Genomic DNA, 27,450 nt, shown 5'->3' on the forward strand with positions numbered 1-27,450 from the left:
CTGCAGGTGATCAGCTGTGAATAGATCAGCACATCCTCCCCCTGTTGTCCCCTTATTCATTCTTAGAGGTAGCCATCGGGGACAGTGGGACTGGTTTTCTTCTTTTCCATGCAAATCTCTCTAAAGTTAGTTGCTGTAATGTTGTTTTGCCAAAGTGGTCTGATTTGATCACATTGCATGATGGGATCCTTGTGGTATACAAGAGTATTCTCTTCAGTGCATGACATTAAGGATTTTGGGAGATGGCCCTGTGGGCCATCCAAGCTAATTTACAGATGGCCCTGAAAAATGCGCGCGGACGAAATGACGCACGAAGGGTTTGGGGGGTCCTCCCCCTAGAACATTTAGATTTTTGCAGGTCTTAGATGCTGTCTGGTGCGTTCTCTAGACTGAATTATAAGATGAACCACCACAATATTATATTGTACAATTTAAATGTTATTCTTCATTTCACTTGTTTGTTTGTTCTTGTTTGTGTTTGCTCGCTTGCATGCCCTGCATAAGAAATACTTAAGTTGTTGGTCAAGACACTTTCCATCTGATGAAGGCAGATGCCTTCCCAGGTGGAAAAAAGTAGAAAACATTACATTCAGTTATAACTGCCAAAACAAACATTATTTACACTATTATGGCCCCTGTTAAAAATGTTTGTAATGTTATCTACTGTAAGTTGGTCGAACGAATTCCTCCTCATCCGGAAGCTGACCGAGCAGACCCGAGGAGCCGAGCGCATCCGCGAAGCACACAAAATGGCGACGTCAGAGTTTCCGTTAGCCGGCAAATCTAAATCTCTTCGGTCAAAATAATTTCCCTTTAGAGCAATACCGCTTCAGTTGCGCCACTTATGTGACAGACAAGAAGAGTATGTGACAGACACTAATAGTCAATTCTAATGTCTAACACGTAATGTGGAGAAAGAGATGTCCTGTATGGGTTGATTGTGCGTTGATCTGTTGGTAATGCCTCGGGGTTCCGGTGGGCATGTAAACAGATGCATAATGCTGCGCTACCTTGCGGCCTCACCCGGTTGCATAGCAACACTTATTGTGTAGTTGTCTTTTAATAAGCAGGTAGTCATATCATTAGCTAGAACTAGCTGGATCTGATCGATATGGACATAAACGCGAGTGAAGTCTAATCTGACGGGAGAGAGAGATCAGCTGCTGCTGACGAGTCGACACGCAGCTCTGCATAACCACATGCAGCGGTGAGCGGACAAAACACACTTCAGGGTAGAATATCACACGTAGCTATTTTAATGACCTCTCAAACTACCGTAACTAGTTATAGATATGTTTAGTTTGACTGTCGGGTCACTCATTACTGGATCCGCGAGCTGCATGATACTGGCATAATAGATTGCCCGATCGGGCAACCAGCAGGTGAGGCTTCATTGTCCGAGCCAGGGTCGGCTCTAGAACAAATCGAATGGGGGGGGCAATCATTTACCAAGGGGGGGCACAAACTGCCGTCAACAACCAACACACAAACACCAACGCAACTTCAATTTCAAAAAAGTTTAAAGTCTATTGTCTTTCACACACATTGCAGGGGTGTAGTGCTATTTTCTAATGCACCTATGACCTGTGCATGCATGCACGGTTGTGGCACGACCACCAAAACAGAAACATATGGACATCGGCCACCATATAAAAAGTGTGCAAATGTATTTAGTATTCTATCCATATGAACATGTTTTAGGTGGGGGTGGACCTAACCTCCTCTAGGAGGGTCTGGGGGCATGCTCCCCCCGGGAAGATTTTTTTTTTTAAATATTGAAGTTAAATGCATCAATCTGGTGCACTTTGAGAGCAACATTAGGAGATCTATGGATAGCCTACATCTCTCAGCATCCATATGAAACAGAACTGTACACAGATTTACTTTTTCTTTATGGATATTTTACTAATCACTCCCCTTTAAACTGTATTCTTGTGTTTACTGTCCTATAGTATTTTATACCCGTTTTTCATTTATTCTCTTATTTCTTTAATAACTATAGGCTAATGATCATATACATGTGTTCCTCGCAAATACTTGTTTACATAAATGGTGACCAAACCGTTTGAGACCCACTGAGATAACTTACACTAAAGTGAACTATCTAAACACTGAGAGAGTCCTTACCTCACTGAGCTGAGGTTATACGTTCCTCTCAGTCTGACAGGAGAGGACTCTCCTCCACCTTGGTGTAGAAACAGCTCTTTATATCCGTTAGCATAGCTTAGCTAACCAGATGCTAACAACACATTCCACTTTACCCGCTCACGCACTCACAAAATGCGATCGTGCCACACACACACAGAGCCGAGCTTGAATGAAACACATGACCCAGAAGTAGGCTACTTGTACTCTGTACTGTATATCATATTATTTTCGATGGCTTTACTGTATAATCAGTGTAACAGATGAAACAGATTGCCACCGGCTTTCATCTAAACACACAGCCACGTAATGATAACAAAACAAAAGTCGGGTTCATTGGTCAAGCAACACAACCAATCAGAGAGCAGCAGTGAGCACACCTCAGGCTGTGTTTTATATTTGTATTCTTTATTTCTGATGTATTTCACACACAAAAAGCTTTAGTGGAAACGTTTTCACTTATACGATTAAAAAAAAAAAAAACGGCAAAGTGGCAAGGCTTGCCCACCCTGCGTTGGGGGGGCACAGTGACTAATTTGGGGGGGCATGGCCCGCGAATGACCCCCCATGACGCCGACCCTGGTCCGAGCTAAATACTAGATGGCCCCGGGCCATCGGGCAGTCGTTAATGTCGAGCCCTGCTCTTGTTGTGAACTCTACAGCCTTCTTTTCTGAAATGACTCAGGATTCACAAGCTTATATTCATGTTTTGTTGTGATGTTCACTTTGAAATCACTGGATTTGAAACTAGCTTGTTTCTCAGAACATGCGAAGGATTTTCATTTAGTAATGCGTTTACCAGTTACTGTTGAAACACAATCCTGGTGCCTCTGGATAATTTCTCCTCTTCTTCTGTGTGTTCAGTGTGAGTGACAGTGGGAGCTCGCAGGGCCTGTCTCAGCCGTCCACACAGACCACACAGTACCTGAGGGCGGACACCCCCAACAACGCAGCCCCCGTCACCAGTAAGGCATTTTACTCTTTCTTCTAAAGGCAAATTGTAACACGATGCAGCATCACTCCAAACATGTTTGTGGTAATCAAACTAACATGGAGTACATTCAGTCCTGCCATAGTTGTTTTCTTCTCTTCTTACTCTGGCGTCCTTGTGTGCATGTTTTTCCAATGCAATAATCTACTGTGATGACCTAAATAGATTAACTAGCATCATAAGACTGTAATGAAGAGTAGAGTTCCTGCAGTGATGTTCTCTGTCCTTTAGTTGCTAACACCCTTGTGACCTATTACTGTGTGAGTGATGTTCTCAGAGCTAAGTGTCAGGCCAACTGTGGAGCCGTAAGGGAAGCCAAGTAGTCTTCTATTGGAGTTGATGTAAAATGAAAACAGAGTGGGAAGCACAGACGTACAGTAGCAAAGTTAAAGTAAGAGCTAAGTCTAAACATTAATGGTCTCCTTCCCTCAGAAACCAGTGGCCTTTTCTCCTGGAGGCCAAGGGAAGCCAGGCTTCCCCTGTTTTTTCGGACTGTAGTTATCATTTTAATAAATAAAAAAAACACTTCATTTAGTTTCGGTAATTCTTCTGTGCTGTGTGTTGCTGCCATCTCTCCCCCATTCTCATTGAGTATTTTACAAAGAGTGAAAAAGTGCCTCTCTAGATGTTATGGTGAAACAGTAGATTGCACTCATGTCATGGTCGAGAGGAGGCCAGCCCAAATTGTCATCCCTTGGTTAAAAGAAAATTGACGGATTGACCAATCAGATGAGGCTACCGTCATGCCCCTGCCAACCTGTGATTAGTCAGGGCCATGCCAAGGGAAGCCACTCGCCCTCTGGCTTCACTCCAATCAAATAGCATCAACTTCGTACTGTTATCACCGCCCAGAGCAAGTACAGATGTAGCACTCCAGATCAGACTCAAATGGGTGTATCCCAGTCAAAAGCCCAGCGGATGCCAGTGGCTGGGGGTGTTGCCAAATTGCTAGAGGGCGTTGCCCAATTTCCCCATTTGTTCAATTACAGGATTTAACCATGAGATGGCGCTTCATTCACAAAATACACAAAGACAACTGGGTGTTGTAGAACTTAGTCTGTTTGCAATGTTTGCAGCTCTGCAGTTGTGTTTGCTGAATACTGTAGCATTTAATCACTTATTTGTTACTGTATGGTTTTCACAAGCTAATATAATGAAAAAACATCAATATTTTAGATCAAATAAAGTATATAGTTTGCTTTATGCAGTATATTTCTTGTAATATTGTTGGGGTGTTTTTACACAGTACAGTCGATTGAAGTAAATCAACTTATACATTAAGATAAGATAAGATGGACCTTTATTAATCCCGTGGGGAAATTCAGTAGTTCAAACAGCAACAGGGTGAGAGTGAAAAACAGGACAGCACAGATTCACACAGATTAATAAAATCAAAAATAAGATGATGAGCGATAAAAATAATAATAATGAGAAACTATGAAATAAGAAATGAATAAAACTAAAATGTAATTATCATATATTATAATGTATTGTATTATTAAGTAATATCATACATTAACCCCATTATAGCAGATGCCACATTGAATGGATGAACACATGTATGCATCAATAATTACAACAGAGTATTTCTAAATACAAGTTGTAAAAATACTTATATGTATTTAATATTAACCCTTTGGAGTCGACCGTCATGCCGGCGTGATCAGATCACATGACCTGTTCAAGCCGGTGCCGCATAAAAACAACAGTCCGGACAACATTGCTCTGTATTTCTGTCGAAAGTACTGGCTTGAAACTATATCCCAGTCTTTGTTTCATGCAAAAAGACCCAGTAAACACGGAGATACGATGATATAAAGTTAATACATTTCAAAAGTATGAAAATGGAAGCACATATTTGAATATCTTCGCCGTATTTGATCATTTTACGAAACGGAAAATACTGGAAACTGTAGATCCTGCTCAACAGGATGTATATGTGTATTTCTGTCGAAAGTACTGGCTCGAAACTATATGCCAGTCTTTGTTTCATGCAAAAAGACCCAATAAACACGGACATACGATGATATAAAGTTAATACAGATATATTTCAGAAGTATGAATAATGGAAGCACATATTTTAATATCTTCGCCGTATTTTATCATTTTACGAAAAGGAAGATACTGGAAACTGTAGATTCTGCTCAACAGGATGTATTTACCAGGGAGGGGGTGAGGTAATCAGTTAAACGGAGTGATACGAAACGAGACGAAAAGAGACTAAGGGACGGCGGGAACCGAAGAGAGACGGCGGGAAATGAGAGAGACGAAGATATACGAAGACAGGCGGCGGGAGACGAAGAGAGGCGGCGGGAGACGAAGAGAGGCTGCGGGAGACGAAGAGAGGCGGCGGGAGACTGCGATTGAAGTAAAGTGACTGACAAACATTGAGAATTTAGATATAGTTAGATAGATTTAGAGTTTTGAAGATTCAACTATGATGAAGAGAACTCTGAACGTGAGTCAAGCTTTAAGCTTGTTTTTTGACCTGGAGGAGGAGGAATCTGTGATGTTACCCTCTGTGTCGTAGTTGACAGAAACCGCTTTGAAGCGTGGCACAGATAAAGACAGAAAAAACTGATTTTTGTACATAATGTGTATATATATATATTTGTATTATATTTATAATAACACTTTTGCCTTATCAGAATGAAATCCCATGCTACCCTCAATCAAACTTTCACATTATCATAGTGACATCCCATGTATATATTTCCAGCTTTTAAATGGTTTCGTTGTGTATGTTTGTGTTACCTATATGAAAAATAATATCATTTTCAAAATCTGTTTTTACGTTTTTTTTGTGATTTTGGGTTCAAAATGTCCATATAGTAGAAGATCACTGCTCTAAACAAAGTCAAAAATCCTACATCCAAACAAAATAAATATAATTAATTATGATGAATACGTTAAGTCTTGTTCATTGTTTTTCACTTTTATTAAATGTTTGATATTTCCGGTGGAAATGGTGGACTATCGGACATTCAAAATGCAGCATATTTTCACTCTCACACACATATATTCTCCTTTTACATACATACATTTTCACTCTCACACACATATATTCTCCTTTTACATACATTTTCACTCTCACACACGTATATATTTACTATCACACATTCATACATTTTGCTCTCATATTATCATATTTCAATGCACACATTCATATATTGTCACTCACACATTCATGCATTTTGTTCTCATATTCATATCATTTAATGCTCATATTTATACATTTTGCTCTCATGCGAAATCTACTAAAACAAAGTATGTCATGGTGGTCAGCTGTTAAACACAAAAGTGTATCTTAAGGGCTGTAAATATAATAAGCCTGTTGTCAATTTTAGACACAGGCTTATTATATTTACAGCCCTTAATAACATTCATTTTCTGGACTCAATGTGTGTCTTGACCGTGTTCTTTGTTCCAAGCAAACGAGTGCTTTTGTTTTTGAAATCACTTCCGCGCGTTTCACGGCCCCCCCCCCCCCTCGCTCCACTGACCATTAGACCATTTAGTAAGGGAAAAAGCAAAAGGGCAAAAACACCTCTCAGACGCTCTTCCGTTTACTTTTTTAATAAAGAAAAACAAATGGTCCGTAAGATACAACGGACTCATATAGCCCTATGTATGTATACTGTAAGGAGAATGTAATGTGCGTGAGAGGACCAGTATGAATTACGGCATAGAAATATGCAAACAGAAACCTACAGACTGGGGGGGGGGGAGATCACAGGAGTGGGGGGGGGGGGGGGAGAGCTGTTGGAACGTGACCCTTGGGGAGAATTCGTCCACACATTCCGATGGCCAATTCGTTTTAAACAAAGAGTTCGGCAACACAGGGACAGCATAGGCAACATGGGGGGTGGGGGGCTGGTGAACGGTCTGGTCAATGTTTGTAAACACAATCCCCAGGATGTGTCCTAATCAAACCAAAAGAGAAAATGCAGATAGTCATTCTCTCTCTCGACTCGCTGGTATCTCGAGCTGAGCGCGTCATTGTGTTCATACTGCTCACAGGCTGGGCTGCTGTGTATATCTAGTGTATCATACTGTACCCCTCCTCACTGTTTATTTCATCATTCAAACATTTACACCTTCCTTTTTTCCCGTCAAGAGGTTGAAAAGATTGAGTCCTATGTTTCCAATTGGTTCCCAAATCTGAACATTGACCAGTGGCATAAGATCAGGAAGCCGGGTAAATGAGAGGGAGCCCCCGAAAAAAAGATCCCAAAATAGCTCGTCCTGGTTTCCGCAGCAGATAGGCCTACAGTATGGTGTCTTGTTATGTCAGTTATTTTTAAATAAAACGTTGAAAACTGAACTTGAAAATTGTTTCTCCTCTTTTTATTTTATTTATCATTTTCGGGACGGGGAGACGTGGGGGAGACCGTGTGTGATTAAAATTAATTTGCAGAAATTAAAGTGATCTACCTAAGTTTCTATTCATATTATTGACGGGAAGAGCCGTGTAAATGGGTGGCCATATATGCATTTGAAAAGCAATATAAATCACACAGTTATTATACAATAGGCTATAAAAGCACCATAGATAAACCATTGCCCTTTATCCAATTCAAACTTTGGACGGGAAAAAAGGAAGGTGTACATGGGTTGGGCTATACTGTAGGCCTACTGTATACATACAAAGGCCATTCAAGCTAGAGTTCTTCTGGAAATTGTTCACATCAGGCCAGAGTCCTGCATCGGGAGACCCGCAAAAAAGGTGATTCGCGGGTGGTATTTTTTCAAACGCTTTTTTCCGGGTTCGGTTCTGGGTAAAACAAAGATGATGCGGGTCGGGTCGCGGGTATTGCATAATAATTATATTAAAATAATAATAATTTAGTTTTAATGTTTAAATCCTCAGACTTCTCCCACCGCGGGACCGTGCATAATCATAACCCTCTGCAAATCGCATCAATCTGCTGCTGTGCGCGCCACATTCGAAATGGCTGAGGTGAAGCTCTCTAGTGGAGAATACAGCATTTTCAAATAACACTTCTCCTCAAGAGCGAAATCCAACGTCTGGGAGGCTTTTGGTTCCTAGATGGAGGAAATAACCACTTTTTGAGACAAATATGCAACTGCATGTGTTAATAATTGCATGTTTTCACTACTCATATATAGGCTAGGCTATGCGGGTTCGGGTCGGGTTGCGGATCTTGTGCCGACGGGTCGGGTCGGGTTTGCTGAACTAATTGGCAATATGTGCGGGTAGCGGGGCGGGTCGGTATTGCACGTCGCGGGGCGGGAGCGGGTCTTGAAAATCAGACCGTGCAGGACTCTGCATCAGGCACCTTCAAGTTAAACAATACTACAGTAAACATTAACACAGTAGGCCTAAATTATGTGGATTAAACCACATTTTTTCGTTAAAAATAAACGAAATATGATTTTGTTTGAATGATTAAATGTCATCAGGCACCTTCAAGTTAAACAATCAGGTGCACACTTTAATGTGCCGCCACCTCCGTACTCGGCTTGACTCGGTTTAAAGAATGCACAAATGTGTTTAATCGTTTATGTCAGATATGTACTAAGTAGCCTAAATACATTTGTTCCTGCTCAAGATTAGATTCAACTTTATTGTTATTGCACGTACTGAGACAACGAAATGCAGTTTAGCTTCTAACCAGGTGCAACAAGCAGCGAAAAGTAATGTGCACAATACTACAGTAAATAATTAACACAGTAAATTATGTGAATTAAACCACATTTCTTTCGTTAAAAAGAAACGAAATATGATTTTGTTTGAATGATTAAATGTAGGGTGAATTGCCCTAATGTGGGACAATTTGCATTTCAGACTTCGGGAATATATTGCGATATGAAGCCGATACAATAAATCAAAATCCAGTACCATTCCGAAATCCCCAGTAATATTAGACACTAATAATACAGTAAACTATTAACACTGTACATATATATTGTTTGCCCGTGGGATTAGGATGATCTGTATGAGAGCCGCTGCATTTTCCTCCGGTCGGATGTGATTAAAACAAAGCGATTATTTTTTGTTGATACATTAAATGATCGTGAGGATGATGATTGAAAATCGTTTGTTTGAGCCTGGATGATTTCCTGATCTAAAAACATAGCGATGGTTTTGTACTTACGCCAACGTGAATTAAACATTATTTTGTTAATAAAAACATGGTGATGTTTGTAAATGATTACATGTCTCTTATTTAGCACAGAATATGATCCTATCCGTGACATATGGATCTTAACAAATATCCGCTATATCAGATACCTGTAGATCAGCTGTTTATTTCACATGAGTTCCAGTGTGGCAGCTTTTCACGGCTCCCCCTGGTGGATCCATGATCCATTGCAGCTGGTTTCATTATAATGAAATGTATTTATCAAGGGGGCGTTTCAAGTCCTGCGGGGGGGTTTTCCTTTTAGCAGGGGCCCACCCCGTGCCGATCACGGACCCGCACGGGTAGGCGTCTGAAATGAAGCGCTACATCTGTAGCAACATTAGCAACAGAGACGAGGAGTGCTGCTGCACTTGCCGTGTGTGTTAGAGAGGGAAGGGAAGAGAAGCTGGACTATCGCATGCAATGTTTCTGCACATAACTGTTTTTCATACACGTAGCCTACTGATACTTTGATGTGAAGCACTTTGAATTGCCTTGTGTTGAAAAGTGCTATATAAATAAACTTGCTATATAAATAGACTTGCCTTGCCTTGCCTTGAACGTAAAACTTTAAAGGTCTCCTGATTTAGTTTGTGAACGAATGCTTATTTTTTTATTCATTACCGAATCTGCACTGCGCATTAAGCGGCTGGTTATGCATTTGGGTGGGCTGCATAAATGAATAAGAAAATGCATAAATGAATAAGACGAGAGAGGTTCGGCTGGAGAGTGCGTGCGGACCTGTCGGTCGGTTAGATAACAGGCGTGTGCAATCCTGCATCTGTCTGATACAAATTTGTGTCAAATGATACCGGGCGCTGTAATAACTCATCTGGTTACGTTATTACATTGACACCCCCCCCCCCCCCCCCCCCCAAAAAAGGACATCGATTATTTGCTTCCTCATATATATTTTTTTCCCACGCCACACTACTGCTCAGAACCGTAGTAGAACATTTGAATTAATATGGCTGCACACAAAAGTTCAAAGCTTTATTCAGAACGGTGTCATTCAAACTCTGAATGAACAGTTGGATGCTGTACAGCTTTTGGATTCTGTTTGAAGCTAGTATTTCTGCACAGTTGCACTAACAATATTAGTATTATACTACTTGTAGTTAGATTCCAGTGGTGTCTGTGTAGGAATGTTTCTGAGATTCAGACGTTCCCAAAGCTGCAGAGCATCCAGAAGTCCAAAAGTATTGATACAAAGTAGATTTTTATCTTACTCTTCTTTTTAATTCCATATTTTTTTGCGTTTAGCCTTTCAAAAAACATTTTCACTGTGGTTTGCTCTCCCACTTGCACACAAATGGACGCATACACTAACAAGTTATATTTAATAAAGGAAGCTGAATTCATGAAAAAAAGACATATTTATTGAATCCATAACGTCCTTCAAATTGACGCAGCGTTCATATGTCCAAGGGGATATTGTCCAGCATATAAAAAGACATCTCATTGTTTGTGTCTTGTTTGTCTATTTTGTAAAATAAATCAGCTATTTGTCTTTGTGTGCGGGACTATTTCTTGGGAGCATAAAGGCAACTGCTACCAGACTGAATGTTTTTATTAGCGATCTTTCAAACACCCTAAAAATGAATTTAGAGCTACTAATCTTAATACTGGTAAGGTATAATAATAATAATAATAATACATTTTATTTGGAGGTGCCTTTCATAACACCAAAGGTCACCTTACATTTCATAAGATATTCAAAACAAAAAGTAAGAAACTGTAGAACCAGACAAAAAACATAAGCAAGGTGAACATAAAAAGAGGCAGAGTAGGCAGACAAGTGAGGGGGCCAGGACAATAAGTCTGAGGGAACACGGAGCACTACAGTGAGGAGGCTGATCTGAACAGGTGAGTGTTGGCACGCTTAGTGTCAGCTTACTCTGCTGCAGCCACATAGATCCATCTTCCTCAGACTGTCACAGGACACAGCCCAGACCCTTTGGCAAGTCGTCAGTGTTGTTCATGATATGTATACCATTCAGTAGGCCATCCTTCACTGCCCTCTAGTGGACACACACCCACAGCTCCCTCCTGTGCATGTAGTTAAACCACCCCCGTGTGTGTGTGTGTGTGTGTGTGTGTGTGTGTGTGTGTGTGTTGGTGTTTGTGTGTGTGTGTGTGTGTGTGTGTGTGTTTGTGTGTGTGTGTGTGTGTGTTGTGTGTGTGTGTGTGTGTGTGTGTGTGTGGTGTGTGTTGTGTGTGTGTGTGTTGTGTTGTTGTTGTGTGTGTGTGTGTGTGTGTGTGTTGTTGTGTGTTGTGTTGTTGTGTGTGTGTGTGATCTGAAGGTGTACTACAGTAAACATCCATACATTCACTCGGCTCATGTTGTGATTGAGCGAGCTATCCATTAAATCACCTCTTTCTCACTCTCTCCCCCCCCCCATCCTGCCATCAGACAATCACCCTGGTTCTGCACCCATTCTCCAGCTTGCTGCCTCCTCCTTCCAAAACCCCGTGCCCCCCTCATGAAACCAAAAGTAAGTTCCGGTGAAGCTGCAGAGACGACTTAAGACTCTGACCATGATGTCGTCATGTGCACATAAAAACATTATGAACACGTTAACCATGTTTTGTCCATAGTCTTCTGAACTTCACACTGTTTGATTTAATACAGTCCATCTGACCCCCCACTCATCTCACCTGCTTCCTACTAACATCCATAGTGCCCCATCAACTAGTGCTGGTATAATATTCTACTAATCAATACATCAGTCCACAGAATGATTGTGTGGAACAGTTGCTTGTTTCAGTCATTTCTTAAGGTGCTGTGTTCTTTCTGGTTTCAGCCTTATGTTATATCAGATCTGGTTAAATCTCCACGGCGGCACCTTTATGGATTAGTGGTCCTTTTAGGGTGATTTTGGATCTCACTTCCCAGCGAGTCCAAGCTTTCCTGTATGTTGCATTGCATGTTGCTACACACACACATAGTGTTATACTGCCACTGCTTTCATCAGGGGGCCTTGAGGCAGGGGCAGTGAGATGTTATGGGCCACTCTCTGGGCGACTGGACAGAATTCAAGATGCACGGCTTTATTGTCAAGTGCACACTAGCTACAGTGTAGATATGGCAATGAAACATGTAAGTCACAGGCTCCTCCAACAGTGCAACACGAATATATATAGCACATAAAACAGATAAATAGTGCAAGAGAATGTTTTGAGATGTGCAAAAATGTAAATACAAATAAAATAGAAATAGTGCAAGAAAGTCTATATACAAGTAAATGGAATATGATATATTAGATAAATAATTAGCAAGATACAAACAGATGAACGTTATGGATGTTATTTACAGAGTTCAGGTGTTTAACAGTCTTCTGGCCTGTGGGATGAAGCTGTCCCTGAGTCTGGTGGTTTAGTCCGGATGCTGCGGTACCGCCTGCCAGACGGCAGCAGACAGAACAGTTTATGGCTGGGGTGATGGTGGTCTTTTATCATCCTGAGGGCTTTCTTCCTGAGCTGCTGGGAGTAGAGTGCATCTGTAGAAGGTCAGGATGCTCTCTAGGGTGCACCTGTAGAAGGTCAGGATGCTCTCTATGGAGCACCTGTAGAAGGTCAGGATGCTCTCTATGGAGCACCTGTAGAAGGTCAGGATGCTCTCTATGGAGCACCGGTAGAAGGTCAGGATCCTCTCTATGGAGCACCTGTAGAAGGTCAGGATCCTCTCTATGGAGCACCTGTAGAAGGTCAGGATGCTCTCTATGGAGCACCTGTAGAAGGTCAGGGTCCTCTCTATGGAGCACCTGTAGAAGGTCAGGATGCTCTCTGTGGTGCAGTGTCAGGTCCTCAGTGAAGAGTCCATGTCAGGTCCTCAGTGATGAGTCCATGTCAGGTCCTCAGTGAAGAGTCCATGTCAGGTCCTCAGTGAAGAGTCCGTGTCAGGTCCTCATGAAGAGTCCATCAGGTCCTCAGTGATGAGTCCACGTCAGGTCCTCAGTGATGAGTCCATGTCAGGTCCTCAGTGAGAGTCCACGTCAGGTCCTCAGTGATGAGTCCACGTCAGGTCCTCAGTGAAGAGTCCACGTCAGGTCCTCAGTGATGAGTCCACGTCAGGTCCTCAGTGAAGAGTCCAGTCAGGTCCTCAGTGATGAGTCCATGTCAGGTCCTCAGTGAAGAGTCCACGTCAGGTCCTCAGTGATGAGTCCCGTCAGGTCCTCAGTGATGAGTCCACGTCAGGTCCTCAGTGATGAGTCCATGTCAGGTCCTCAGTGATGAGTCCGTCAGGTCCTCAGTGATGAGTCCATGTCAGGTCCTCAGTGATGAGTCCACGTCAGGTCCTCAGTGATGAGTCCATGTCAGGTCCTCAGTGATGAGTCCACGTCCAGGTTCAGTGATGAGTCCACGTCAGGTCCTCAGTGATGAGTGTAATGTTATCTACTGTAAGTTGGTCGAACGAATTCCTCCTCATCCGGAAGCTGACCGAGCAGACCCGAGGAGCCGAGCGCATCCGCGAAGCACCAAAATGGCGAACGTCAGAGTTTCCGTTAGCCGGCAAATCTAAATCTCTTCGGTCAAAATAATTTCCCTTTAGAGCAATACCGCTTTCAGTTGCGCCACTTATGTGACAGACAAGAAGAGTATGTGACAGACACTAATAGTCAATTCTAATGTCTAACACGTAATGTGGAGAAAGAGATGTCCTGTATGGGTTGATTGTGCGTTGATCTGTTGGTAATGCCTCGGGGTTCCGGTGGGCATGTAAACAGATGCATAATGCTGCGCTACCTTGCGGCCTCACCCGGTTGCATAGCACACTTATTGTGTAGTTGTCTTTTAATAAGCAGGTAGTCATATCATTAGCAGAACTAGCTGGATCTGATCGATATGGACATAAACGCGAGTGCAATCGAGTGAAGTCTAATCTGACGGGAGAGAGAGATCAGCTGCTGCTGACGAGTCGACACGCAGCTCTGCATACCACATGCAGCGGTGAGCGGACAAAACACCACTTCATCAGGGTAGAATATACACGTAGCTATTTTAATGACCTCTCAAACTACCGTAACTAGTTATAGATATGTTTAGTTTGACTGTCGGGTCACTCATTACTGGATCCGCGAGCTGCATGATACTGGCATAATAGATTGCCCGATCGGGCAACCAGCAGGTGAGGCTTCATTGTCCGAGCCAGGGTCGGCTCTAGAACAAATCGAATGGGGGGGGCAATCATTTACCAAGGGGGGGCACAAACTGCCGTCAACAACCAACACACAAACACCAACGCAACTTCAATTTCAAAAAAGTTTAAAGTCTATTGTCTTTCACACACATTGCAGGGGTGTAGTGCTATTTCTAATGCACCTATGACCTGTGCATGCATGCACGGTTGTGGCACGACCACCAAAACAGAAACATATGGACATCGGCCACCATATAAAAAGTGTGCAAATGTATTTAGTATTCTATCCATATGAACATGTTTTAGGTGGGGGTGGACCTAACCTCCTCTAGGAGGGTCTGGGGGCATGCTCCCCCGGGAAGATTTTTTTTTTTAAATATTGAAGTTAAATGCATCAATCTGGTGCACTTTGAGAGCAACATTAGGAGATCTATGGATAGCCTACATCTCTCAGCATCCATATGAAACAGAACTGTACACAGATTTACTTTTTCTTTATGGATATTTTACTAATCACTCCCCTTTTAAACTGTATTCTTGTGTTACTGTCCTATAGTATTTTATACCCGTTTTTCATTTATTCTCTTATTTCTTTAATAACTATAGGCTAATGATCATATACATGTGTTCCTCGCAAATACTTGTTTACATAAATGGTGACCAAACCGTTTGAGACCCACTGAGATAACTTACACTAAAGTGAACTATCTAAACACTGAGAGAGTCCTTACCTCACTGAGCTGAGGTTATACGTTCCTCTCAGTCTGACAGGAGAGGACTCTCCTCCACCTTGGTGTAGAAACAGCTCTTTATATCCGTTAGCATAGCTAGCTAACCAGATGCTAACAACAACATTCCACGTTACCGCTCACGCACTCACAAAATGCGATCGTGCCACACACACACAGAGCCGAGCTTGAATGAAACACATGACCCAGAAGTAGGCTACTTGTACTCTGTACTGTATATCATATTATTTTCGATGGCTTTACTGTATAATCAGTGTAACAGATGAACAGATTGCCACCGGCTTTCATCTAAACACACAGCCACGTAATGATAACAAAACAAAAGTCGGGGGTCATTGGTCAAGCAACACACCAATCAGAGAGCAGCAGTGAGCACACCTCAGGCTGTGTTTTATATTTGTATTCTTTATTTCTGATGTATTTCACACAAAAAAGCTTTAGTGGAAACGTTTTCACTTATACGATTAAAAAAAAAAAACGGCAAAGTGGCAAGGCTTGCCCACCCTGCGTTGGGGGGGCACAGTGACTAATTTGGGGGGGACATGGCCCGCGAATGACCCCCATGCACGGCCGGACCCTGGTCGCGATGCTAAATACTTAGATGGCCCGCGGCCATCGGGCAGTCGTTAATGTCGAGCCCTGCTCTGTTTGTGAACTCTACAGCCTTCTTTTCTGAAATGACTCAGGATTCACAAGCTTATATTCATGTTTTGTTGTGATGTTCACTTGAAATCACTGGATTTAGAACTAGCTTGTTTCTCAGAACATGCGAAGGATTTTCATTTAGTAATGCGTTTACCAGTTACTGTTGAAACACAATCCTGGTGCCTCTGGATAATTTCTCCTCTTCTTCTGTGTGTTCAGTGTGAGTGACAGTGGGACGCTCGCAGGGCCTGTCTCAGCCGTCCACACAGACCACACAGTACCTGAGGGCGGACACCCCCAACAACGCTAGCCCCCCGTCACCAGTAAGGGCATTTACTCTTTCTTCTAAAGGCAAATTGTAACACGAGCAGCATCACTCCAAACATGTTTGTGGTAATCAAACTAACATGGAGTACATTCAGTCTGCCATAGTTGTTTTCTTCTCTTCTTACTCTGGCGTCCTTGTGTGCATGTTTTTCCAAATGCAATAATCTACTGTGATGACCTAAATAGATTAACTAGCATCATAGACTGTAATGAAGAGTAGAGTTCCTGCAGTGATGTTTCTCTGTCCTTTAGTTGCTACACCCTTGTGACCTATTACTGTGTGAGTGATGTTCTCAGAGCTAAGTGCAGGCCAACTGTGGAGCCGTAAGGGAGCCAAGTAGTCTTCTATTGGAGTTGACATGTAAAATGAAAACAGAGTGGGAAGCACAGACGTACAGTAGCAAAGTTAAAGTAAGAGCTAAGTCTAAACATTAATGGTCTCCTTCCTCAGAACCAGTGGCGTGTTCTCCTGGAGGCCAAGGGAAGCCAGGCTTCCCCTGTTTTTTCGGACTGTAGTTATCATTTTAATAAATAAAAAAACACTTCATTTAGTTTCGGGTAATTCTTCTGTGCTGTGTGTTGCTGCCATCTCTCCCCCATTCTCATTGAGTATTTTACAAAGAGTGAAAAAGTGCCTCTCTAGATGTTATGGTGGAAACAGTAGATTGCACTCATGTCATGGTCTAGAGGAGGCCAGCCCAAATTGTCATCCCTTGGTTAAAAGAAAAATTGACGGATTGACCAATCAGATGAGGCTCCCGTCATTGCCCCTGCCAAACTGTGATTAGTCAGGGCCATGCCAAGGGAAGCCACTCGCCCTCTGGGCTTCACTCCAATCAAATAGCCATCAACTTCGTACTGTTATCACCGCCCCAGTCAGAGCAAGTACAGATGTAGCACTTCCAGATCAGACTCAAATGGGTGTATCCCAGTCAAAAGCCCAGCGGATGCCAGTGGCTGGGGTGTTGCCAAATTGCTAGAGGGCGTTGCCCAACTTTCCCCATTTGTTCAATTACAGGATTTAACCATGAAGATGGCGCTTCATTCACCAAAATACACAAAGACAAATGGTGTTGTAGAACTTAGTCTGTTTGCAATGTTTGCAGCTCTGCAGTTGTGTTTGCTGAATACTGTAGCATTTAATCACTTATTTGTATACTGTATGGTTTTCACAAGCTAATATAATGAAAAAACAATCAATATTTTAGATCAAATAAAGTATATAGTTTGCTTTATGCAGTATATTTCTTGTAATATTGTTGGGGTGTTTTTACACAGTAACAGTCGATTGAAGTAACTCAACTTATACATTAGATAGATAAGATGGACCTTATTATCCCGTGGGGAAATTCAGTAGTTCAAACAGCAACAGGGTGAGAGTGAAAAAACAGGACAGCACAGATTCACACAGATTAATAAAATCAAAAATAAGATGATGAGCGATAAAAATAATAATAATGAGAAACTATGAAATAAGAAATGCATAAAACTAAAATGTAATTATCATATATTATAATGTATTGTATTATTAAGTAATATCATACATTAACCCCATTATAGCAGATGCCACATTGAATGGATGAACACCATGTATGCATCAATAATTACAACAGAGTATTTCTAAATACAAGTTGTAAAATACTTATATGTATTTAATATTAACCCTTTGGAGTCGACCGTCATGCCGGCGTGATCAGTATCACATGACCTGTTCAAGCCGGTGCCGCATAAAAACAACAGTCCGGACAACATTGCTCTGTATTCTGTCGAAAGTACTGGCTTGAAACTATATCCCAGTCTTTGTTTCATGCAAAAGACCCAGTAAACACGGAGATACGATGATATAAAGTTAATACATTTCAAAAAGTATGAAAATGGAAGCACATATTTGAATATCTTCGCCGTATTTGATCATTTTACGAACGGAAAATACTGGAAACTGTAGATCCTGCTCAACAGGATGTATTATGTGTATTTCTGTCGAAAGTACTGGCTCGAAACTATATGCCAGTTCTTTGTTTCCATGCAAAAAGACCCAATAAACACGGACATACGATGATATAAAGTTAATACAGATATATTTCAGAAGTATGAATAATGGAAGCACATATTTTAATATCTTCGCCGTATTTTATCATTTTACGAAAAGGAAGATACTGGAAACTGTAGATTCTGCTCAACAGGATGTATTTACCAGGGAGGGGGTGAGGTAATCAGTTAAACGGAGTGATACGAAACGAGACGAAAAGAGACTAAGGGACGGCGGAACCGAAGAGAGACGGCGGGAAATGAGAGAGACGAAGATATACGAAGACAGGCGGCGGTGAGACGAAGAGAGGCGGCGGGAGACGAAGAGAGGCTGCGGGAGACGAAGAGAGGCGGCGGGAGACTGCGATTGAAGTAAAGTGGACTGACAAACATTGAGAATTTAGATATAGTTAGATAGATTAGAGTTTTGAAGATTCAACTATGATGAAGAGAACTCTGAACGTGAGGTCAAGCTTAAGCTTGTTTTTTTGACCTGGAGGAGGAGGAATCTGTGATGTTACCCTCTGTGTCGTAGTTGACAGAAACCGCTTTGAAGCGTGGCACAGATAAAGACAGAAAAAACTGATTTTTGTACATAATGTGTATATATATATATTTGTATTATATTATAATAACACTTTTGCCTTATCAGAATGAAATCCCATGCTACCTCAATCAAACTTTCACATTATCATAGTGACATCCCATGTATATATTTCCAGCTTTTAAATGGTTTCGTTGTGTATGTTTGTGTTACCTATATGAAAAATAATATCATTTTCAAAATCTGTTTTTACGTTTTTTTTTTTTTTGATTTTGGGTTCAAAATGTCCATATAGTAGAAGATCACTGCTCTAAACAAAGTCAAAAATCCTACATCCAAACAAAATAAATATAATTAATTATGATGAATACGTTAAGTCTTGTTCATTGTTTTTTCACTTTTATTAAATGTTTGATATTTCCGGTGGAAATGGGTGGACTATCGGACATTCAAAATGCAGCATATTTTCACTCTCACACACATATATTCTCTTTTACATACATACATTTTCACTCTCACACACATATATTCTCCTTTTACATACATTTTTCACTCTCACACACGTATATATTTACTATCACACATTCATACATTTGCTCTCATATTATCATATTTCAATGCACACATTCATATATTGTCACTCACACATTCATGCATTTTGTTCTCATATTCATATCATTAATGCTCATATTTATACATTTTGCTCTCATGCGAAATCTACTAAAACAAAGTATGTCATGGTGGTCAGCTGTTAAACACAAAAGTGTATCTTAAGGGCTGTAAATATAATAAGCCTGTTGTCAATTTTAGACACAGGCTTATTATATTACAGCCCTTAATAACATTCATTTTCTGGACTCAATGTGTGTCTTGACCGTGTTCTTTGTTCCAAGCAAACGAGTGCTTTTTGTTTTGTAAAATCACTTCCGCGCGTTTCACGGCCCCCCCCCCCCCTCGCCCCACTGACCATTAGACCATTTACTAAGGGAAAAAGCAAAAGGGCAAAAAACACCTCTCAGACGCTCTTCCGTTTACTTTTTTAATAAAGAAAAACAAATGGTCCGTAGATACACGGACTCATATAGCCTATGTATGTATACTGTAAGGAGAATGTATGTGCGTGAGAGGACCAGTATGAATACGCATAGAAATATGCAAACAGAAACCTACAGACTGGGGGGGGGGAGATCACAGGAGTTGGGGGGGGGGGGGGGGAGAGCTTGTGGAACGTGACCCTTGGGAGAATTCGTCCACACATTCCGATGGCCAATTCGTTTTTAAACAAAGAGTTCGCAACACAGGACAGCATAGGCAACATGGGGGGTGGGGGCTGGTGAACGGTCTGGTCAATGTTTGTAAACACAATCCCCAGGATGTGTCCTAATCAAACCAAAAGAGAAATGCAGATATCATTCTCTCTCTCGACTCGCTGGTATCTCGAGCTGAGCGCTCATTGGTTGTTCATACTGCTCACAGGCTGGGCTGCTGTGTATATCTAGTGTATTCATACTGTTACCCCTCCTCACTGTTTATTCATCATTCAAACATTTACACCTTCCTTTTTTCCCGTCAAGAGGTTGAAAAGATTGAGTCCTATGTTCCAATGGTTCCCAAATCTGAACATTGACCAGTGGCATAAGATCAGGAGCCGGGGTAAATGAGAGGGAGCCCCCGAAAAAAAAGATCCCAAATAGCTCGTCCTGGTTTCCGCAGCAGATAGGCCTACAGTATGGTGTCTGTATGTCAGTTATTTTAAATAAAACGTTGAAAACTGAACTTGAAAATTGTTTCCTCTTTTATTTTATTTATCATTTTCGGGACGGGGGACGTGGGGAGACGTTTGTGATTAAAAATTAATTTGCAGAAATTTAAAGTGATCTACCTAAGTTCTATTCATATTATTGACGGGAAGAGCCGTGTAAATGGGTGGCCATATATGCATTTGAAAAGCAATATAAATCACACAGTTATTATACAATAGGCTATAAAAGCACCATAGATAACCATTGCCTTTATCCAATTCAAACTTTGGACGGGAAAAAAGGAAGGTGTACATGGTTGGGCTATACTGTAGGCCTACTGTATACATACAAAGGCCATTCAACGCTAGAGTTCTTCTGGAAATGTTCACATCAGGCCAGAGTCCTGCATCGGGAGACCCGCAAAAAGGTGATTCGCGGGTGGTATTTTTTCAAACGCTTTTTCCGGGTTCGGTTCTGGGTAAAACAAAGATGATGCGGGTCGGGTCGCGGGTATTGCATAATAAATATATTAAAATAATAATAATTTAGTTTAATGTTTAAATCCTCAGACTTCTCCCCCGCGGGGACCGTGCATAATCATAACCTCTGCATCGCATCAATCTGCTGCTGTGCGCGCCACATTCGAAATGGCTGAGGTGAAGCTCTCTAGTGGAGAATACAGCATTTTCAATAACACTTCCTCAAGAGCGAAATCCAACGTCTGGGAGGCTTTTTGGTTCCTAGATGGAGGAAATAACCACTTTTTGAGACAAATATGCAACTGCATGTGTTAATAATTGCATGTTTTCACTACTCATATATAGGCTAGGCTATGCGGGTTCGGGTCGGGTTGCGGATCTTGTGCCGACGGGTCGGGTCGGGTTTGCTGAACTAATTGCAATATGTGCGGGTAGCGGGGCGGGTCGGTATTGCACGTCGCGGGGAGGGGAGCGGGTCTTGAAAATCAGACCCGTGCAGGACTCTGCATCAGGCACCTTCAAGTTAAACAATACTACAGTAAACAATTAACACAGTAGGCCTAAATTATGTGGATTAAACCACATTTATTTCGTTAAAAATAAACGAAATATGATTTTGTTTGAATGATTAAATGTCATCAGGCACCTTCAAGTTAAACAATCAGGTGCACACTTTAATGTGCCGCCACCTCCGTACTCGGCTTGACTCGGTTTTAAAGAATGCACAAATGTGTTTAATCGTTTTATGTCAGATATGTACTAAGTAGCCTAAATACATTTGTTCCTGCTCAAGATTAGATTCAACTTTATTGTTTATTGCACGTACTGAGACAACGAAATGCAGTTTAGCTTCTAACCAGGTGCAACAAGCAGCGAAAAGTAATGTGCACAATACTACAGTAAATAATTAACACAGTAAATTATGTGAATTAAACCACATTTCTTTCGTTAAAAAGAAACGAAATATGATTTTGTTTGAATGATTAAATGTAGGGTGAATTGCCCTAATGTGGGACAATTTGCATTTCAGACTTCGGGAATATATTGCGATATGAAGCCGATACAATAAATCAAAATCCAGTACCATTCCGAAATCCCCAGTAATATTAGACACTAATAATACAGTAAACTATTAACACTGTAGGCTATATATTATTGTTTGGCCCGTGGGATTAGGATGATCTGTAGTGAGAGCCGCTGCATTTTCCTCCGGTCGGATGTGATATAAAACAAAGCGATTATTTTTGTTGTTGATACATTAAATGATCGTGAGGATGATGATTGAAAATCGTTTGTTTGAGCCTGGATGTATTTCCTGATCTAAAAACATAGCGATGGTTTTGTACTTACCCCAACGTGAATTAAACATTATTTTGTTCAATAAAAACATGGTGATGTTTGGTAAATGATTACATGTCTCTTATTTAGCACAGAATATGATCCTATCCGTGACATATGGATCTTAACAAATATCCGCTATATCAGATACCTGTAGATCAGCTGTTATTTCACATGAGTTCCAGTGTGGCAGCTTTTCAGGCTCCCCCTGGTGGATCCATGATCCATTGCAGCTGGTTCATTATAATGAAATGTATTTATCAAGGGGGCGTTTCAAGTCCTGCGGGGGGGTTTTCCTTTTTAGCAGGGGGCCCACCCCGTGCCGATCACGGACCCGCACGGGTAGGCGTCTGAAATGAAGCGCTACATCTGTAGCAACATTAGCAACAGAGACGAGGAGTGCTGCTGCACTTGCCGTGTGTGTTAGAGAGGGAAGGGAAGAGAAGCTGGACTATCGCATGCAATGTTTCTGCACATAACTGTTTTTCATACACGTAGCCTACTGATACTTTGATGTGAAGCACTTTGAATTGCCTTGTGTTGAAAAGTGCTATATAAATAAACTTGCTATATAAATAGACTTGCCTTGCCTTGCCTTGAACGTAAAACTTTAAAGGTCTCCTGATTTAGTTTGTGAACGAATGCTTATTTTTTTATTCATTACCGAATCTGCACTGCGCATTAAGCGGCTGGTTATGCATTTGGGTGGGCTGCATAAATGAATAAGAAAATGCATAAATGAATAAGACGAGAGAGGTTCGGCTGGAGAGTGCGTGCGGACCTGTCGGTCGGTTAGATAACAGGCGTGTGCAATCCTGCATCTGTCTGATACAAATTTGTGTCAAATGATACCGGCGCTGTAATAACTCATCTGGTTACGTTATTACATTGACACCCCCCCCCCCCCCCCCCCCCCCAAAAAAGGACATCGATTATTTGCTTCCTCATATATATTTTTTTTCCCACGCCACACTACTGCTCAGAACCGTAGTAGAACATTTGAATTAATATGGCTGCACACAAAAGTTCAAAGCTTTATTCAGAACGGTGTCATTCAAACTCTGAATGAACAGTTGGGATGCTGTACAGCTTTTGGATTCTGTTTGAAGCTAGTATTTCTGCACAGTTGCACTAACAATATTAGTATTATACTACTTGTAGTTAGATTCCAGTGGTTGTCTGTGTAGGAATGTTTCTGAGATTCAGACGTTCCAAAGCTGCAGAGCATCCAGAAGTCCAAAAGTATTGATACAAAGTAGATTTTTATCTTACTCTTCTTTTTAATTCCATATTTTTTTGCGTTTAGCCTTTCAAAAAACATTTTCACTGTGGTTTTGCTCTCCCACTTGCACACAAATGGACGCATACACTAACAAGTTATATTTAATAAAGGAAGCTGAATTCATGAAAAAAAGACATATTTATTGAATCCATAACGTCCTTCAAATTGACGCAGCGTTCATATGTCCAAGGGGATATTGTCCAGCATATAAAAGACATCTCATTGTTTGTGTCTTGTTTGTCTATTTTGTAAAATAAATCAGCTATTTGTCTTTGTGTGCGGGACTATTTCTTGGGAGCATAAAGGCAACTGCTAACCAGACTGAATGTTTTTATTAGCGATCTTTCAAACACCCTAAAAATGAATTTAGAGCTACTAATCTTAATACTGGTAAGGTATAATAATAATAATAATAATACATTTTTATTTGGAGGTGCCTTTCATAACACCAAAGGTCACCTTACATTTCATAAGATATTCAAAACAAAAAGTAAGAAAACTGTAGAACCAGACAAAAAACATAAGCAAGGTGAACATAAAAGAGGCAGAGTAGGCAGACCAAGTGAGGGGGGCCAGGACAATAAGTCTGAGGGAACACGGAGCACTACAGTGAGGAGGCTGATCTGAACAGGTGAGTGTTGGCACGCTTAGTGTCAGCTTACTCTGCTGCAGCCACATAGATCCATCTTCCTCAGACTGTCACAGGACCAGCCCAGACCCTTTGGCAAGTCGTCAGTGTTGTTCATGATACTGTATAACCATTCAGTAGGCCATCCTTCACTGCCCTCTAGTGGACACACACCCACAGCTCACCTCCTGTGCATGTAGTTAAACCACCCCCGTGTGTGGTGTGTGTGTGTGTGGGTGTTGTGTGTGTGTGTGTGTGTGTGTGTGTGTGTGTGTGTGTGTGTGTGTGTGTGTGATGTGTCGTGGTGTGTGTGTGTGTGTGTGTGTGTGTGTGTGTGTTGTGTGTTGTGTGTGGTGTGTGTGTGTTGTGTGTGTGTGTGTGTGTGTGTGTGTGTGTGTGTGTGTGTGGTGTGTGTGTGGTGTGTGTGTGTGTGTGTGTGTGTGTGTGTGTGTGTGATCTGAAGGTGTACTACAGTAAACATCCATACATTCACTCGGCTCATGTTGTGATTTGAGCGAGCTATCCATTAAATCACCTCTTTCTCACTCTCTCCCCCCCCCCCATCCTGCCATCAGACAATCACCCTGGTTCTGCACCCATTCTCCAGCTTGCTGCCTCCTCCTTCCAAAACCCCGGTGCCCCCCCTCATGAAACCAAAAGTAAGTTCCGGTGAAGCTGCAGAGACGACTTAAGACTCTGACCATGATGTCGTCATGTGCACATAAAAACATTATGAACACGTTAACCATGTTTTGTCCATAGTCTTCTGAACTTCACACTGTTTGATTTAATACAGTCCATCTGACCCCCCACTCATCTCACCTGCTTCCTACTAACATCCATAGTGCCCCATCAACTAGTGCTGGTATAATATTCTACTAATCAATACATCAGTCCACAGAATGATTGTGTGGAACAGTTGCTTGTTTCAGTCATTTCTTAAGGTGCTGTGTTCTTTCTGGTTTCAGCCTTATGTTATATCAGATCTGGTTAAATCTCCACGGCGGCACCTTTATGGATTAGTGGTCCTTTTAGGGTGATTTTGGATCTCACTTCCCAGCGAGTCCAAGCTTTCCTGTATGTTGCATTGCATGTTGCTACACACACACATAGTGTTATACTGCCACTGCTTTCATCAGGGGGCCTTGAGGCAGGGGCAGTGAGATGTTATGGGCCACTCTCTGGGCGACTGGACAGAATTCAAGATGCACGGCTTTATTGTCAAGTGCACACTAGCTACAGTGTAGATATGGCAATGAAACATGTAAGTCACAGGCTCCTCCAACAGTGCAACACGAATATATATAGCACATAAAACAGATAAATAGTGCAAGAGAATGTTTTGAGATGTGCAAAAATGTAAATACAAATAAAATAGAAATAGTGCAAGAAAAGTCTATATACAAGTAAATGGAATATGATATATTAGATAAATAATTAGCAAGATACAAACAGATGAACGTTATGGATGTTATTTACAGAGTTCAGGTGTTTAACAGTCTTCTGGCCTGTGGGATGAAGCTGTCCCTGAGTCTGGTGGGTTTAGTCCGGATGCTGCGGTACCGCCTGCCAGACGGCAGCAGACAGAACAGTTTATGGCTGGGGTGATGGTGGTCTTTTATCATCCTGAGGGCTTTCTTCCTGAGCCGCTGGGAGTAGAGTGCATCTGTAGAAGGTCAGGATGCTCTCTAGGGTGCACCTGTAGAAGGTCAGGATGCTCTCTATGGAGCACCTGTAGAAGGTCAGGATGCTCTCTATGGAGCACCTGTAGAAGGTCAGGATGCTCTCTATGGAGCACCTGTAGAAGGTCAGGATCCTCTCTATGGAGCACCTGTAGAAGGTCAGGATCCTCTCTATGGAGCACCTGTAGAAGGTCAGGATGCTCTCTATGGAGCACCTGTAGAAGGTCAGGGTCCTCTCTATGGAGCACCTGTAGAAGGTCAGGATGCTCTCTGTGGTGCAGTGTCAGGTCCTCAGTGAAGAGTCCATGTCAGGTCCTCAGTGATGAGTCCATGTCAGGTCCTCAGTGAAGAGTCCATGTCAGGTCCTCAGTGAAGAGTCCGTGTCAGGTCCTCAGTGAAGAGTCCACGTCAGGTCCTCAGTGATGAGTCCACGTCAGGTCCTCAGTGATGAGTCCATGTCAGGTCCTCAGTGAAGAGTCCACGTCAGGTCCTCAGTGATGAGTCCACGTCAGGTCCTCAGTGAAGAGTCCACGTCAGGTCCTCAGTGATGAGTCCACGTCAGGTCCTCAGTGAAGAGTCCACGTCAGGTCCTCAGTGATGAGTCCATGTCAGGTCCTCAGTGAAGAGTCCACGTCAGGTCCTCAGTGATGAGTCCACGTCAGGTCCTCAGTGATGAGTCCACGTCAGGTCCTCAGTGATGAGTCCATGTCAGGTCCTCAGTGATGAGTCCACGTCAGGTCCTCAGTGATGAGTCCATGTCAGGTCCTCAGTGATGAGTCCACGTCAGGTCCTCAGTGATGAGTCCATGTCAGGTCCTCAGTGATGAGTCCACGTCAGGTCCTCAGTGATGAGTCCACGTCAGGTCCTCAGTGATGAGTCCACGTCAGGTCCTCAGTGATGAGTCCACGTCAGGTCCTCAGTAATGAGTCCACGTCAGGTCCTCAGTGATGAGTCCATGTCAGGTCCTCAGTGATGAGTCCACGTCAGGTCCTCAGTGATGAGTCCACGTCAGGTCCTCAGTGATGAGTCCACGTCAGGTCCTCAGTGATGAGTCCACGTCAGGTCCTCAGTGATGAGTCCACGTCAGGTCCTCAGTGATGAGTCCACGTCAGGTCCTCAGTGATGAGTCCACGTCAGGTCCTCAGTGATGAGTCCACGTCAGGTCCTCAGTGATGAGTCCACGTCAGGTCCTCAGTGATGAGTCCATGTCAGGTCCTCAGTGATGAGTCCACGTCAGGTCCTCAGTGATGAGTCCACGTCAGGTCCTCAGTGAAGAGTCCACGTCAGGTCCTCAGTGATGAGTCCACGTCAGGTCCTCAGTGATGAGTCCACGTCAGGTCCTCACTGAAGAGTCCACGTCAGGTCCTCAGTGAAGAGTCCATGTCAGGTCCTCAGTGATGAGTCCATGTCAGGTCCTCAGTGAAGAGTCCATGTCAGGTCCTCAGTGATGAGTCCACCTCAGGTCCTCAGTGATGAGTCCACGTCAGGTCCTCAGTGATGAGTCCACGTCAGGTCCTCAGTGATGAGTCCACGTCAGGTCCTCAGTGATGAGTCCACGGCAGGTCCTCAGTGATGAGTCCATGT

General features: G+C 42.3%; 1 protein-coding gene across 1 annotated transcript in view; it reads left to right on the plus strand.

Annotated features, from left to right (window-relative positions):
- The window catches only part of ryk (receptor like tyrosine kinase), a 116,278-nt gene that overhangs the window by 55,496 nt on the left and 33,332 nt on the right, over positions 1 to 27,450 (plus strand). Inside the window, 2 exon segments of the mRNA XM_034081337.2 lie at positions 3,010 to 3,110; positions 24,760 to 24,843. Of these exon segments, the coding sequence (XP_033937228.1) occupies positions 3,010 to 3,110; positions 24,760 to 24,843 (185 nt within the window).

This window comes from Pseudochaenichthys georgianus, chromosome 4 (assembly GCF_902827115.2).
Source record: "Pseudochaenichthys georgianus chromosome 4, fPseGeo1.2, whole genome shotgun sequence".
NCBI lineage: Eukaryota > Metazoa > Chordata > Actinopteri > Perciformes > Channichthyidae > Pseudochaenichthys > Pseudochaenichthys georgianus.